Source organism: Cucurbita moschata, unplaced genomic scaffold (genome assembly GCF_002738365.1).
Source record: "Cucurbita moschata cultivar Rifu unplaced genomic scaffold, Cmos_1.0 Cmo_Scf00010, whole genome shotgun sequence".
Taxonomy (NCBI): Eukaryota; Viridiplantae; Streptophyta; class Magnoliopsida; order Cucurbitales; family Cucurbitaceae; genus Cucurbita; species Cucurbita moschata.
The window spans coordinates 857,541-871,645 of NW_019268526.1; the positions used below are offsets into that span (position 1 = coordinate 857,541).

General features: G+C 35.0%; 1 protein-coding gene and 1 non-coding gene across 5 annotated transcripts in view; both read right to left on the bottom strand.

Moving 5' to 3' along the window:
- The window catches only part of LOC111448887 (probable disease resistance protein At4g27220), a 36,742-nt gene extending 23,285 nt beyond the window's left edge, over window positions 1-13,457 (bottom strand). For 3 of the 4 annotated variants that reach the window (XR_002711495.1, XM_023088665.1, XM_023088667.1), the window contains exons 1-2: window positions 13,420-13,457; window positions 8,030-11,456 (exon numbers count right to left, since the gene is read on the bottom strand). Coding sequence is in view for 3 of the 4 variants with exons in the window: in XM_023088665.1 (XP_022944433.1) it covers window positions 8,030-11,437 (3,408 nt within the window). In the remaining variant the exon portion in view is untranslated. Of the gene's footprint in view, window positions 1-6,449; window positions 6,651-8,029; window positions 11,457-13,419 lie in introns of those variants that run through there. The other variant, XM_023088666.1, reaches the window with a different exon arrangement.
- Window positions 12,444-12,514, bottom strand: TRNAG-GCC. The gene has a single exon. It is a non-coding gene; the product is annotated as a tRNA-Gly (tRNA).
- Window positions 13,458-14,105: the final 648 nt, after the last annotated feature.

The following is a 14,105-nucleotide window of genomic DNA, read 5'->3' on the forward strand; positions in this document are numbered from 1 at the left end:
AAAAAAAAAAAAAAAAAAAAAACCCAGTCGCCGGAAAACCTGCGAGCTTTCCGGCGACCGCCAAGTTTCGCGGAACCCACGCGAAACGACGGCCACAGCACGCCCACCCTCAGCCCAGCATCTTCAGAACACTTGCAAAGGGAGAAAAGAGAGAAAATTTTGAGAGAGAGAGAGAGATTTTGGACAAACGCCGGCGAGTATCCAGTTTCTCCGACAAGCCCTCAAACCACCCTTAAACCGACACCAAACGACCTGTTACTACCATAAGAGAGATCCCTAACGAAAGCACAATAACTTAGGGTGCGTTTTGTGTTATTTCGTAAGCGTCGTCGTCGGTAACCGAAGTCGGAAAATTAGGTTTCTTAATCGATTCTTAGATCTATGGCTTTTAGGAGCTTTTAGGCCGCAAAACTCCCAAAACAGAAAGAAGGACGACGAACAAAGAGGAAAAGGGGAAGAAAGAGGACCGAAATCGGCAACGGAAACGCTGCGGGAAGGAGAGAGAAAGCTCGCCGGAAAATCGGCCAAAGTCGGGTAAGGAAGACGAGATCCACGGATCCGAGTCAACCCGAACCCAGAACCCGGGAGAGCCAGCCCGTTCCTCCCTTGGCCTCTGCCTTCTGCCCAGCCCAACTACAGTGGCCCAAACCTCAAACCGGCCTAGAAGCTACGGTTCAGTTGAACCAACCCAGACTAGACCCATGGTCCAATTGAGCCGGCCTGCAAACCAAACACTTGCGGCCCAGCCCAGTAAGCCGAGGCCCAACGTTTAGCCTTGGCCAGTAGCCTTCCACAGCTCGCGACCCGAACCGGACTGCGACCTGCGCTTCGACCCGACACTACCGCCCGACGTGGCTTTCTCTGCTGCTGCCACATGTCACACAGCGGCGCGGCAGTCCCTCGGCTAGGCTCGGCGCAAACGGCTCGGGCTCCCTCCGGTGACGCTCCGGCGGCTGTTCGGCTCGGCTCACCTATTTTTAGCCCGGTTTTCACTGTTTCGACCCTTCCGGATCTGTTTTCGGCCTCGATTAAGGTATCCGAGGCCATTTTAGAGCTGTATTTCACATTTATTAAATTATAGGTAAATTAATTGTGAAATACTAACGGAAAGTGGTGAACGGTGTGGTAGGAAACAAACTCCGGCGACGTAGGAAGCAGCTCTCACGGAACGGGAGCTTACGTTTAGCTATTTAGGGAGTACTTCGGCCAAGGCCAACCAAGTAAGTGGCCTTACTATAGGATAGGCTAAATAAATTATATGATGCTTGATGATATGTGCTAGTATATACATATTTTGTTGAGTGACGCTTGATATGTTTGACGCACGTTGTGGCATTATGATGAGCATGATGATTGCATGATTTTTACCTTAATATGATGATGTGTTCCATATTGAGCATGCTAGATGATGATGAGTGCCATATTGCATCATGTCGTTAGATCGACGTAGGACACAACCCTAAGAGCATGAAAATGATATTAATATAAATATCCACGAGTATGCGTTACCTAGAGTAACAAAGAGATGAGACTAGAGGGTTGTGTCAGAAGAGACATTACGATGGATTTAGAGGGACCTCATGCATTTTGTATGTTCATAAGCATAGGGCTACTTCCCCTAGAGATGATGAGTGCGGACGCGCACCTTATGATGAGCGCGAATGCGCACAGGTGCGAAAGCACACAGATGAGGGTGTTCATGAGGCGCATGACACTATGGGGTTCCGCTGACCTCCGGACGTCGCTACAAATTAGCTTGACCAGAGGGTCCAGGGGGTGTGCGAGCGCCCTGGGGACTCACACTCGCACGTGTGAGTCGTGTGTAGGGAAGTACTACACATCCAATTTGTCCGAGACTGGAGGCCACCCCTAAGATGATTAGAGATAGGTCCCTATTCATGATTGCATGTGTTTGCATTAGCATGGCTCCTATAGTGGGTCACTTACTTCGAAATACTCAGGCCGTGTGCCATATTGTTTTTCAGGTAAAGGCAAGGCTCCCATGTACGGTTGACGGTGGCATCGTGGTCAGAGACTGTGGCGCGTGTATAGGATAGTTGCATATTTAATTCCTAGTCTTGGTTAGGATAGGGCGTTTGCATTTCATTCATTTATATTAATTAATTTGTAATCGTTTTATTTTATCTTTTTGAACTCCAGCACGATGTTTGAAACACATAAATCCGGCAGTGTTTTCGAATGTTTTAATGTATTCTGAAGTTTTAAATTTTTCCGCTAATAAAGATGAGCATGCTTAGGTTTTATTCTGCATTAGAGATGAGCATGAGACGTTAGTGGCGATTCTAGATATGTGGAAATTTAGGGTCGTTACATCATTATCTAAGGTTAACTGACGACCCTTCCATAGGAACTACTATAGAGTAAAAAAATTTGAGGGAGCGACCTCATATGCCGGCTAGCTACTAAGTTTACTTGCGTAGTCCCTCACCCCCTCTTAGGTTGAATTTTCTGTGCAGTCCCTCCATTTGATTTGACATTCATCATGAGCTAAATTATTTATGTAGTCCCTCCTCCTCGAATATTTATGAAGTCACAACCTTAGCTCTAGTCTTGTTTCTACACACGTTAGTAAATCCTCAAGTAGCCACGATGCACCACGACGTTTATCTTAATGACGTTATGATGAGTATGATGATTGCATAACGTTTATCTTAATATGTTGATACTTTCCATATTAAGCATGTTGTATGATGATGAATGTCATATTGCATCATGTCAATAGATCGATTTAGGACACAACCCTACGAGTATAAGAATAATATTAATATAAAATATCCAGCGAGCATGTGTTACTTAATGTAACAAAGAGATAATACTAGAGGGTTGTGTCAGAAGAGATGTTAAGATGGGAATTAGAGGGAACTCATGCATTTTGTATGTACATAAGTATAAGGATACTTTTCCTAGAGATGACGAGTGTGGACGCCATAGTATGATGAACACGGTGATCATGGGGAGCATGACACCAGGGGTTCTGCTGACCTCTGGATGTCGCTACAGAAAACTAGCTTGACAGAGAGGGTCCAAGGGGTGTGCGAGCCCCTAGAGATTCACACTTGCGCGTGTGGATCGTGTGTACGGACTACATATCCATAATAGTCCAAGACCAGAGGCCACCCCTAGTACGAGATGAGATAGAGATAGGTCCCTAGAGCATGATTGCATGTGATTGCATTTAGCATGGCCGTTGTAGTGAGGTCACTTACTGAGCATTCTTAGAAATACCCAGGCTGTGTGCTACATCATTTTTCAGGTGAAGGCAAGGTGCCCATGTACAAATGATGGTGGCATGACAAGTAAGACCATGGTGTTGGCTTTTTGGCCCTTAATCTCAAATTAATTAATTTTAATTAATTAATTAATGTTTTGATGATAACAAACCTACCTTCAATTATTAACCATTCTCAGTATTTTGTCCACAGTGTAAGGTTTGGAATAACGATTTCAACGTCTTTTTTGGTTCACTCAAATTAGAGATAAACGAAGAAGTTTCAGTCAAAACAAGATACTCGACGTGATGATGTGGCGGCAAAATTGACATCATAGACCAATCGAAGTATGACATTTATAAATTTGGTAGAATAATAAATGGTGGAGTTTTCAATTATATTTATAAAAGTTTTCGGTTACTTTTAAATGAAAAGAAATTATAATGATTTCATTTACATTTATGAAAACTAGTTGATACTTTTAAATAGAAAGAAATTATAATTATAATGATTTCATTTACATTTATGAAAAATTAGTTTTGAGAAAGAAAATTATTTAAATTACAAAATCATTTCAATTACATTTATAATGATTTCAATTAGATTTATAAAACTTTTTAATTACTTTAAAATGTTACCTAAATTGTTTTCATTAGCATTTTTTTTATTATATTAATACATTTCAATATGTTATATATAAATAAATATATATAGATATAGATATATATAAATAAATAAATGAAATATGTGGTCTATAATTTTTTATGATAAATTTAAAAATAAATAAATATTATTTTTCGTGGTCCACGTTTCAGTTTACGTTTTAGTGGTCCGTATCAATTCCTATTTTTACAACTTCATAGCTATTTAAATTCATTACCTCGTTATTTAAACTCATTACCTCTTCGTATTTTTCATAACACAACACACAGAACATTTCACAATACATAAGTTTGATAGTTTTTTCGATCTAAAATTTTTTAAAAATCCTCCATTGTTGCTCTCTCCAAAGCCTTCAATTCTATTTCTTTTTTATCTTATTCTTGATAGAGATGTCTATTGTATTGTGAGAAAATTGTAAATCTATTACTTCATAGAGAGTTGGTGTGTTTCTATAAAATTTCAGACAATTGTACCGGTTTGATCCTGAGTCGTGGGAAGGATTGAGTTTGCTCTTGAACTCGTAAAAAGAGCGGTGTACTGGTTTGATTCTAAACCGTGGAAAGGATTGAGTTTGCTCTTGAACTCGTAAAAAGAGCAGTGTACCGGTTTGATCCTGAGTCGTGGAAAGGATTGAGTTTACTCTTGCACTCGTAAGAGGAGCGGTATAGCGGTTCAGCTCTGATCTGAGGAGGAAAGAGTCAAAAAAAATTAATAATTACATTTTTGAAACCCTATTCACCCCCTCTAGGGTTATATCGATCCAACACATGGTAAATACGTAGGATAGAGGCATATTTAAATTCTTAGTCTTAGAATAGGTTGTCTTGCCTTTGCTCATTTTAAATTATTTTACTTTGTATTTTTTTTTTTAATTTCAGTATTTCCTTGGAAACACGGACTTTCAACATTTATTGTAAAGATAATATTTTTTTTTTAGATTCTACATTTTAGCAGAGCAAGAGATGTTGATAGCAACTCTAAGTAAGTAGAAGTTTATGATCGTTACAATAATTTGGTAAGAACGTAGCTAAGCTCGAGCAAATCGGGTAAATAATATGTTATTGAATTCCCTAAAATATTATCTTCTAATTGTATCCGCCCATCTTAGTTTTAGTTTTATTCAATTCATCCTTTTTTTTAAGATAAATTTAAATGATAGTATCATAGTTTCAATTAAATTAGAAATTAATCCTAAAAAGATATTCATCACTCATATCACGATATTAACATTTGACAATGCATCGATTTTTGTTACCATCATGTAAAAGTTCGAATCTTATTACTTCAAACTTTGAACACCCGATCGAATCTGTTAAAAACGAACTAGCGACTATAACAGAAGCAGTGATTGTAGTCCTTAAATTTGACTTGTAGCAACAAAAAAAAGGTACATTTTACCTAGAATACCAATACTTTTATATTTTTATTTTCAAACCCTAAACTCTCTTTTTAAAATTATTTTTTTATTATTTTTTGTTTAACCACTCTTAAAAATAATTTTTTTTAACTATTTTGAAGGTAAAATTTTGAATTATACATTAATGGTAAATCTTAACTAACATTTTACTTTTATTAAAAACAAAAATCTGAATAAAAATCTGAATAAATGATCAGAAACCACATAGATTTAGGTACATTATTTAATAAAAGTTATTAGAAGAAAAAATTTATTAACCCAAACAATTAGATTAAGTCTAAAAAAATGTCCTACGAACAGAAAAGATAACATAACAGATAATGAATCTGAACATCAAATTATTCCTTTAAAAGGGAAATAAACCATAACTTTGGATTACCATTGAGAATCCACCAAACAAAGCACCACAAAGGTCCGCTCTCTTTTGTTGGGTTATATACTTACAAACCCTCAAAACCTTGGAATTTATAACCTAACAAAAGTTGCCCATTTTATGATCTAAGAGATGCCAAAACCAACCCCTTTTGGCTCTCTATTATTGATTCTTTCTTGGAATGCCCAAGATGAGAAGCTTTTGCTTAGCTCTTACTATGGTGCTAGTGCCTGTCCCACGGTTTACCCTTTTTGCCAATTGTCGAGCACTCCGATCAAATATCGAACGAGGCAGTGTCAAGGACCATGACGTCGTTGAAAAGCCAAAAAGCTTAGCACCAAGGCTGAAGGATTCTGGCTGCAATGGCGATCGAGTTTTTACAGGACCAAGCAGAAAGGGCGCGGACAATTAGTCACACATGTTCTTTACTAAATTCATTTAGCCTATTTCATTGCTTTGATTTTGGTTTGTTTGGGTGACTTCGTTAATATCACGAGAGACCTTTTCGATTATTTCCATAGATTTTTGTTGGGAAGCATGAATTTCATATGGGTGGATGAAGTTCACAAAATGATAAGTTTTTTGAATCGACTATAAGAGTTGTTCTCACCCATGAACATCAAAAGATGAACCTTCACTAACCAGAATTCATAATTAAAATGACCTATTTTTTGAGGGACTTAAGTTGTAAATCGTCACATGAAATATTTGAAAATATACATTAATTTAAAACAAAAAAACGTGTGCGGTCAAATTGAACAACTAATTTAAAATAAACAAATACATTTAAGCATTTAAAGCACAACAACATAATTTACAAAATGGACAAACAACAAACAAGGATATAAAACTTTGAGTTCATAAATACATCAAGTCAAAGAAATATAAAACATCGATCTAGTTCAACCCCTACAGCCTCCCAACTCATATGGACGCCCTTGCCTCGACCGCTCTATTTAGGCCTCATCTGAAAAGAATTAAATTAGCATGGGTGAGTTTAAAAATACTTAATAACTAACTTCTCTGTAGTTCTTAATTCGTTCTGAAGTCTTACAACATTGGTTCATTCGTTTGTCTGGTGTCTTATTCATGCTTAGGAGTTTGTTTCTAAGTATCGGCTCTTTCTAGGTTGTACCGTAGGTTAAATTGGTTCACTTAAGCTCAACTTAGGGTCATGGTAAGAAAATTGTATGTATCTCTTTTCGTAGCCCTATTTGGGTTGTTAGTTCTCATAGTTCGTTCATAGGGTTGATAGGTATATTGTTTAAATGTTTTACTAGTCCCTTTAATCGTCATCATGGACCTATACCTAGTAGGTCCTCGAGGTGTGACCCCGACATCGTTTCTAACTCATAATTCTCATCATATTATGGACATCGTTCTCAGATTCTCTAGTAGGGTTTAGTTGGCATCTTCCTAGTAGGCCCCATAAGTAATATTATAAAAGAGGTTGTGGTCCTCAAGCTTGCTAACACTCATCTACCTACGTAGTCCCTTGCTCTCAATCGAACAAGATCATGACTAAGGGGTGGTTGGAAACCCCGTAATTGCACCGATAAGGCACTTCTTAAGTTTCTCATTTGATTCATGCATTTCAAGGCTCCACCCTAGTTCTAGTCGCTCATAAACGTAATAAAATATTGTATAGACCCCTGACAATCTAATCGGGTTCATGATTAGGGGTTAGTTGATGAATCTCTACTCATCCTATACAATAGCATGATCATTCATACACGAACAAATCATTATAAGAATCCAAAGGTAATAAATAATAGACTAACGAATAATAATGACAAATAGAGGCAAGTGAGGATTATAGATGAAGAGGGAGATGGAAAAAAAAACACAGATAAAAGAGAACAAAGAAAAAAATATTTATATTTTCAAAATAAAAAATATTATTTAAAAAAAAAAGTCATATTACCTTAAGACTAAAAAAACTCAAATAATATAAGAGATTTAAAACACAAAGACAAAAATGAATTCACATTTCAATAATCAAAACTTCATCAACAAAAATGTTATTATGCCCATATTTGAAAGACCAAAATACTATCAACTCAAAATTCATGCACTTAAATGCTATCGATCTGAAATTTCATGGACTAAAATGCTATCAAACTTCATGATCAAAATGCTATTAAACTCAAATTTCAGGAACCAAAATGCTATCAAACTCATTCGAACAACAAAAATTCAATCAAACTCAAGCTTCACGAACAAAAATGCAATAAAACTCGAAGAATTCATCGAAAACCCGTAAATCAACTCATGACGACTTAGAAAACAAACAAAAAAAAAATCATGAACTAAAACGTTGGATCTAAATTGAGATGAAACTATTACCATTTGTCTCCCGAAGTTCTGGATAGTTTCATTCACACCACCCGCCGCCGCCACTCCAAATTCAGCCCCATCCATCAAAATGCTATCCAATCTGGGCGTCACAACAACACCATACGAAAACGCCTTCATCAAAGGGCATCGTCCAATGATCAAACACTCCAATCTTGGGAACTCAATCCTACATTTCCCACAATAAAAACTCCCCAATTCCGGCAACAAATCCAACTCCACCGACTTCAATTTCCCAAAAACAACACCACCCTGTTCTTCCCCCGCCGCAACCACGCACCTCATCTCTCTACAACAACGCACCTTAATCGACCTAAGATTCACCAGCCCTTTCGCCACAGTCGCGCTAAACAAACTCATCATTCCATTACATTTCTCCACACTCAGCTCATTCAAGCTCAAGAACAGCATCGATGATGGCAGTAATTGCTTCAAATTCCCACATTTTCTCACCTCGATCCTCTCCAAACTGTTGAACCTAGCGCTTGTGTTAGATGGAAACATGCATCTTAATCGCTTGCAACCTTCGATTCTCACCGTTTGGAGTTTGCTGAAGGAATTTGAAGCCAACCCATCACTATGCCATAATGTCTCCAAATTGTTTCCTTTAGTGATTGATAAATGCTTCAATTCAGGAAATGAAACCCGTTGATCAAAACAGGGGATTGTATTTTGTGGGTCTTCTTGGATGAACAATTTGGTGCAGAAACTCGTAAGTTTATCCACTTTTTCAAGTGTTAAAGAGGTTATACTACAAATGCTACTCTGTTCTTCAGTTTCTATGGATATAATCTCATCCATCATGCCACAGTCCGTCACAGAAATCTCTTGAAGATTTGAAACCACTTTAAGAACAGAGATTGAGAACAGATTTCTGATCTCCCCACATGATTGAATTGATATGGATTTAAGCTTTTTAAAAGGAAGGATTGGCGAATTCCTGGGAGATAAATTCATCAATCTCTTCATTCCATAAACAGTCAAGAACTCCAAGGAATTGAAGTCAGATCTGAACAGATATGGCAAATTTGAGTATCCATGTTCATCAATTATCCATAGATACTTCAAAAATGGATACCCATTTCTAATTGGATTGAACATTTCGTTTATAAAACGACCAACTGAATCGCTTAGAACCAATCGTTCAGATCTTTTCAAAAGTGTTTCAAGCCCTCCATCAATGGCAGTTTGGGATTCTATAATAAGAATCATAGTTGTTGCATATTCGTAAGAAACAAAGGGGAGAATAAAATCATCTGATTCATTAACACAAACCCAGAATTCTTTCAACTTATTTGATGTTTCCGAGGTTATCTCCGACAGAATTTTGACACTTGAACTCTCTAATCTTAAACTTGAAAGGCGTTCCAGACAATTCAGTTCAGAAAGTTTGATGTTCATAATCAGTTCATCCTTGTACCCTACTTCTTCTCCCCATCTATCAAAGCTGTCGCGTAATTTCAACACTTCTAGTTTGTTCATACTTGAAATAACATTTGCAGGAAACACCTCCAAGTTCGAGCAATTTAACACTTCCAGTACCTTAAGTTCTGTTAATTGATTCATAGCCACAGGTAAATGATCTAGCTTGTTGCAGCTACAAATCCTTAAAATCTCCAAGTTCTTCAGCTCACCAATTGTGTCAATATGATTGAATTCACAGCGTAACAGACATAATGTTCGAATGTTCTTCAATGATCTCCAAGAAGTTTGGAGGAAACTCATCCCTGTTATGTCCAAAGCTTTAATCTTTTCCATTCCTGCAAAAAACCCATCTGGGATTTCAAGATTTCCCACAAACCCATTTGATGATCTTAATATCAAGAGCTCAAGATCAGGAAAGTTCAAGTTTTGGGGAAGTTTTTGAAAGTTATCACAGTTTACAAAGATAGCACGATAAGCACCACTTCGATACTCATCTTCCCAATCACTAAGCTTAGATCCAAAGCTCATTGTTGTCATGATACCCTCCATTGATGCAATGTGTATAGCAACATCACGAACAACATCATGCATTTTAACATATGTGTCTCTTGAATGTTCATCCGCATCAAGAAGTAAAGAACAAGATTTAAGATCATGAACCAATTTCATTACTCTGTTCTTCATATCCTCCCAAGTGTTTACTTTTCTCAATATTCTCATACCCATTGCATACATTTGCAAATCATTCAAAGAAATCTTGTAATCATCCGGAAAAACACTGCATAAAAGGAACATTAACTTGGGTTCTTCTCCAACTAAATGATCATAGCTCAATCTCAATGAAGCATAAACTTTGTCACTAACTCCTTTGATATCCATTCCTATGGAGTTTCTTAATTTGCTCAAAGCATCCTTCCAATGGTTCATATGCTTCCCTTTCAATGCCTTGGCAACGGTATCAAGCGCAAGAGGAAGCCCTCCACATTCTCTTACCACCATCTTAGCCAAATTCTCCATATCAGGGGTATCAAACTCATCACCAATGATTTCTGTGAAGAACTTCCATGACTCCTCTTCGCTTAAAGAATTCACCTGAAAACACATTGTTGTATTCATATTGTTCATCAATATATCCTGTGATCGACTCGTCATAAGCACTTTACATGAAGAACAAGGAATTCCAATCTCTTTTACAAGATCATATTCCTTCCACAAATCATCCAATATAATAAGAACACTCCCTTCCATTTTAACCAAATTGTTCCTTATAAAAGAAGCTCTTCCCTCCTTGCTCTTTGGTAATCTTACATTCAAAACATCTCCAATTTGTTCTTGAATCTGTATAACTCCATTGGATTGGCCTACACACACTTCAATCACTCGATCAAACACTTTTTCTTCCAAAACCATCTTCTTAACTTCATTAAGCAAGTAAGTTTTTCCAACGCCTCCCATGCCATAAACACCAACCCTGCTAACCTCTGCCTTTTGAAGTGCTTTCTTGATTTGTTTAGCCATTGAAATCTTGGATTCCAGAACTTGATACCCACCAGGAACAATGATGTTCTTAGTCTCTAGAAGCGGTGCAGGGTAGCCCACTTCCACAAAGTTGATTCTTTTGGCTATGAGTTCATGAAGAGCTTCAATTTTCTTCTTTGTTTTTCTGCCTAATTGGTATCTATCCACCAAATTAAAGGCTGATGGGTTTGAAGAATTTGATGATAGCTCATCATGGATGGCGTTGTCTGCATCAGTTAGCCACTTTGAAACTTCCTCGCGGATTGCATATGCGTTGCTCCTTGCCTCCTGGACTCGTCCTTGGACGTCCCTGCGCGCTGTCTTGAGAGCTTCGAGCTGCTCTTTGAGCTTGTTTTTGTTTCTGTTGTAGCAGAGGAGATAGCTTAGTTGACGTCCAATGGGTTTAATCACATATTCTCCCATTATTGATTCAGCTACTGAGACTAAAATTTCCATTCCAGCTCTTTGAATGTCCCTGCACATGGCATAAACATCAAAATACTTAAAAAAAAAAAAAATTCTTTTTATGTACGTTTTTTTTAGAAAAAGGTATGGTATAAACAAAATAGTGTAAGAATAAAGAATACATCATCGTATTAACAGGTTGAAACCAAAACCATTAGAGAAATAAAATTTAGATTTAAATAGATTTCATAAACCTAATCTAAAAAATTGTACCAGCTAAAGAGTAAAAACTTGTTTTAATAATATTTTAGATTTGATGGTTTTTTTTTTTTAAGCTTATAAACATAATTTTGGTATTTAGTTTTTTAAATATTTAAAAAAAAATACATTTTTGGCCATTAATTTTGAGTTCATTTTATATTTAATTTTTAAATTTAAAATATTATATTTTTACTATTATTAGTTTTCATTTGGGCTCTAACTTATTATATATTTCTTTAATTTTTTAATATTGTAATTTTAAATAGCATGTCATACATATAGTCTCTAGCTAGAGACTATAGACTATGGGTATGTCATTTGAAACTTGTTTTCTTACAAAAATAAAAATAAACATAAAAATAATAAATAAATAAATAATAATAATAATAATAATAATAATAATAAAATAAATAATATATATGTATATATATATGAAATAAGTCATATTAAAATGTTTGTAGGTTAAAGATTTTAAAATATATGTTTGAAAAAAAATTGTAGCATAATTTAATGTAATAAAAGAATTTTCCACATTTTTCAATTAGTCATCATTCATCTATTTATAATTAATTCTTATATATTATTAATTTTATAAAATTTAAGATATATTAGTGAATGAAAGCTTAATTAGTTCAAATTATTTTAATAATTTAATTTAATAAAAATAAAGTAGTTAGAAATAATTGCAAAAACTAAATATTATTTATTTATATGAAATTTTAATAGCTTATTTTAGACATTTTTTATTCAATAATTATTTTAAAAGATCGGAAAAGCTGTCAGTATTTTTCATAATTGCACCAGCCGGGAATCGAACCCGGGTCTGTACCGTGGCAGGGTACTATTCTACCACTAGACCACTGGTGCTGTTGGTTAAGAACTTACATATACTTTGTTTTAATAAAGTAATATAAAGAAAATAAGCTTAATGTTTGATTAATTTCAAATAATTTTATTATTATGAATTCTCTTAAAGAAAATTTGGAACGAAACCACGTCTATTAGGGGCACATCTTGTTTTTCTTTTTCTTTTTTCCTTTAAAAATTAAATATTTATTTCTTTTCATATAAAACAAAAATATTATCCGAAACAAATAATCTAAATTAATAAAAATACCTTTTAATTTTCTAATTTTCTCAAAAATATTTCTAGATTTTTCTTTTTAAGTTTTAATAATATTCTTCAAATTTTAAAAAAAATCTAAAAAAAATACTTTTAGTTTTGGATGGAAAGATACTTTATTTAAAAAATATGTGAACTTTTAATACGGTTTCAAAAATATCCTTCAAACTTTAAAAAGTTTCATTAATACCCTCCAATTTTTTTTAAAAAAAAAAAATCTTAAAATACAATTAACAATGTGTTTAAAAAATACCTATGAAATTTTAAAGCTTTTTAGCTTTTATTAAAAAAAAAAAGTTAAAAATAATTTTGAAATCCTATGGGAGGTTTATATTTTTTATACAAAATATTACTCTTTTTAAAAATTTAAAAGTATTTTAAAAGGAAGTCTGAATTTTAAGAGTATTTTTATTAATTTAACAAAAAAAATAATAATATCGATTTTTTATCACGAGAGTTCATTTTACCACTCTACCAACTCGTAGTAGGTAACTAGTTTCTTTTTACAGTATTCGTTTCTCACTTATTCAAATTATAAACATATCGTCTCTTTAAAAAAAACAACATACAATCATATTTCACAAAGTAGAACTACGTAGAATTAGATATTATGGCATGAAATTAAAAAGGGTTTGTAAAGATAACTTACTCGGTGTGTTGTGGCTGAACGAAGAAGGTGGGAAGAGTTGATTAGCTTAAGTGAGTCCGAAATTGTATGATTTATATTAACAATACCATTCCCTCCTTCCTTGCACATTCATGAAGCTTAGAATATGCCTTTTCCATCTTCCTTTTTTGAGTGTTTCTTTAGCCAACCCTTTTCAACTCTCTTCTCGAGTGAACTCATGAAAACTCTTTTCATCTCTTTTTATACTCTCAAAATTATACAAATTCAGTTTTCTTTTCATTTCTCAAGATTCTTTTATCTACAAGTGTTAAAAAAATTGAATAAATGACTCGAACAACTTGAACTAACCTATAATGACTCAAATCCACTATAATGGATCCGTGTCAGGATCAGAGCACCTATTGAGTGTAGGAACGAAGCAAGGTCGATGTTATGACTTCGTAAATCGATCTTGGAAGAGATCAGGAACTATGCGAGTAGGTGGTTTAGTATGAAAATTTCTATTGAGTGTAGGTACGGATCAAGGTTGACATCGCTTCGTCGTAAACCAGTCTCGAAGAGGAATTAGGGACTACACTAGTAGACGATCATTGAGAAATCATTTAGAACTTTGTAGAGACCAAAAGAAAGTTGTGGAAATCTATTAGAAGAAAGAAGTAATGAGAGAGCCTACAAGTAAGTTGCTTACTGACTATATTTTTATACTC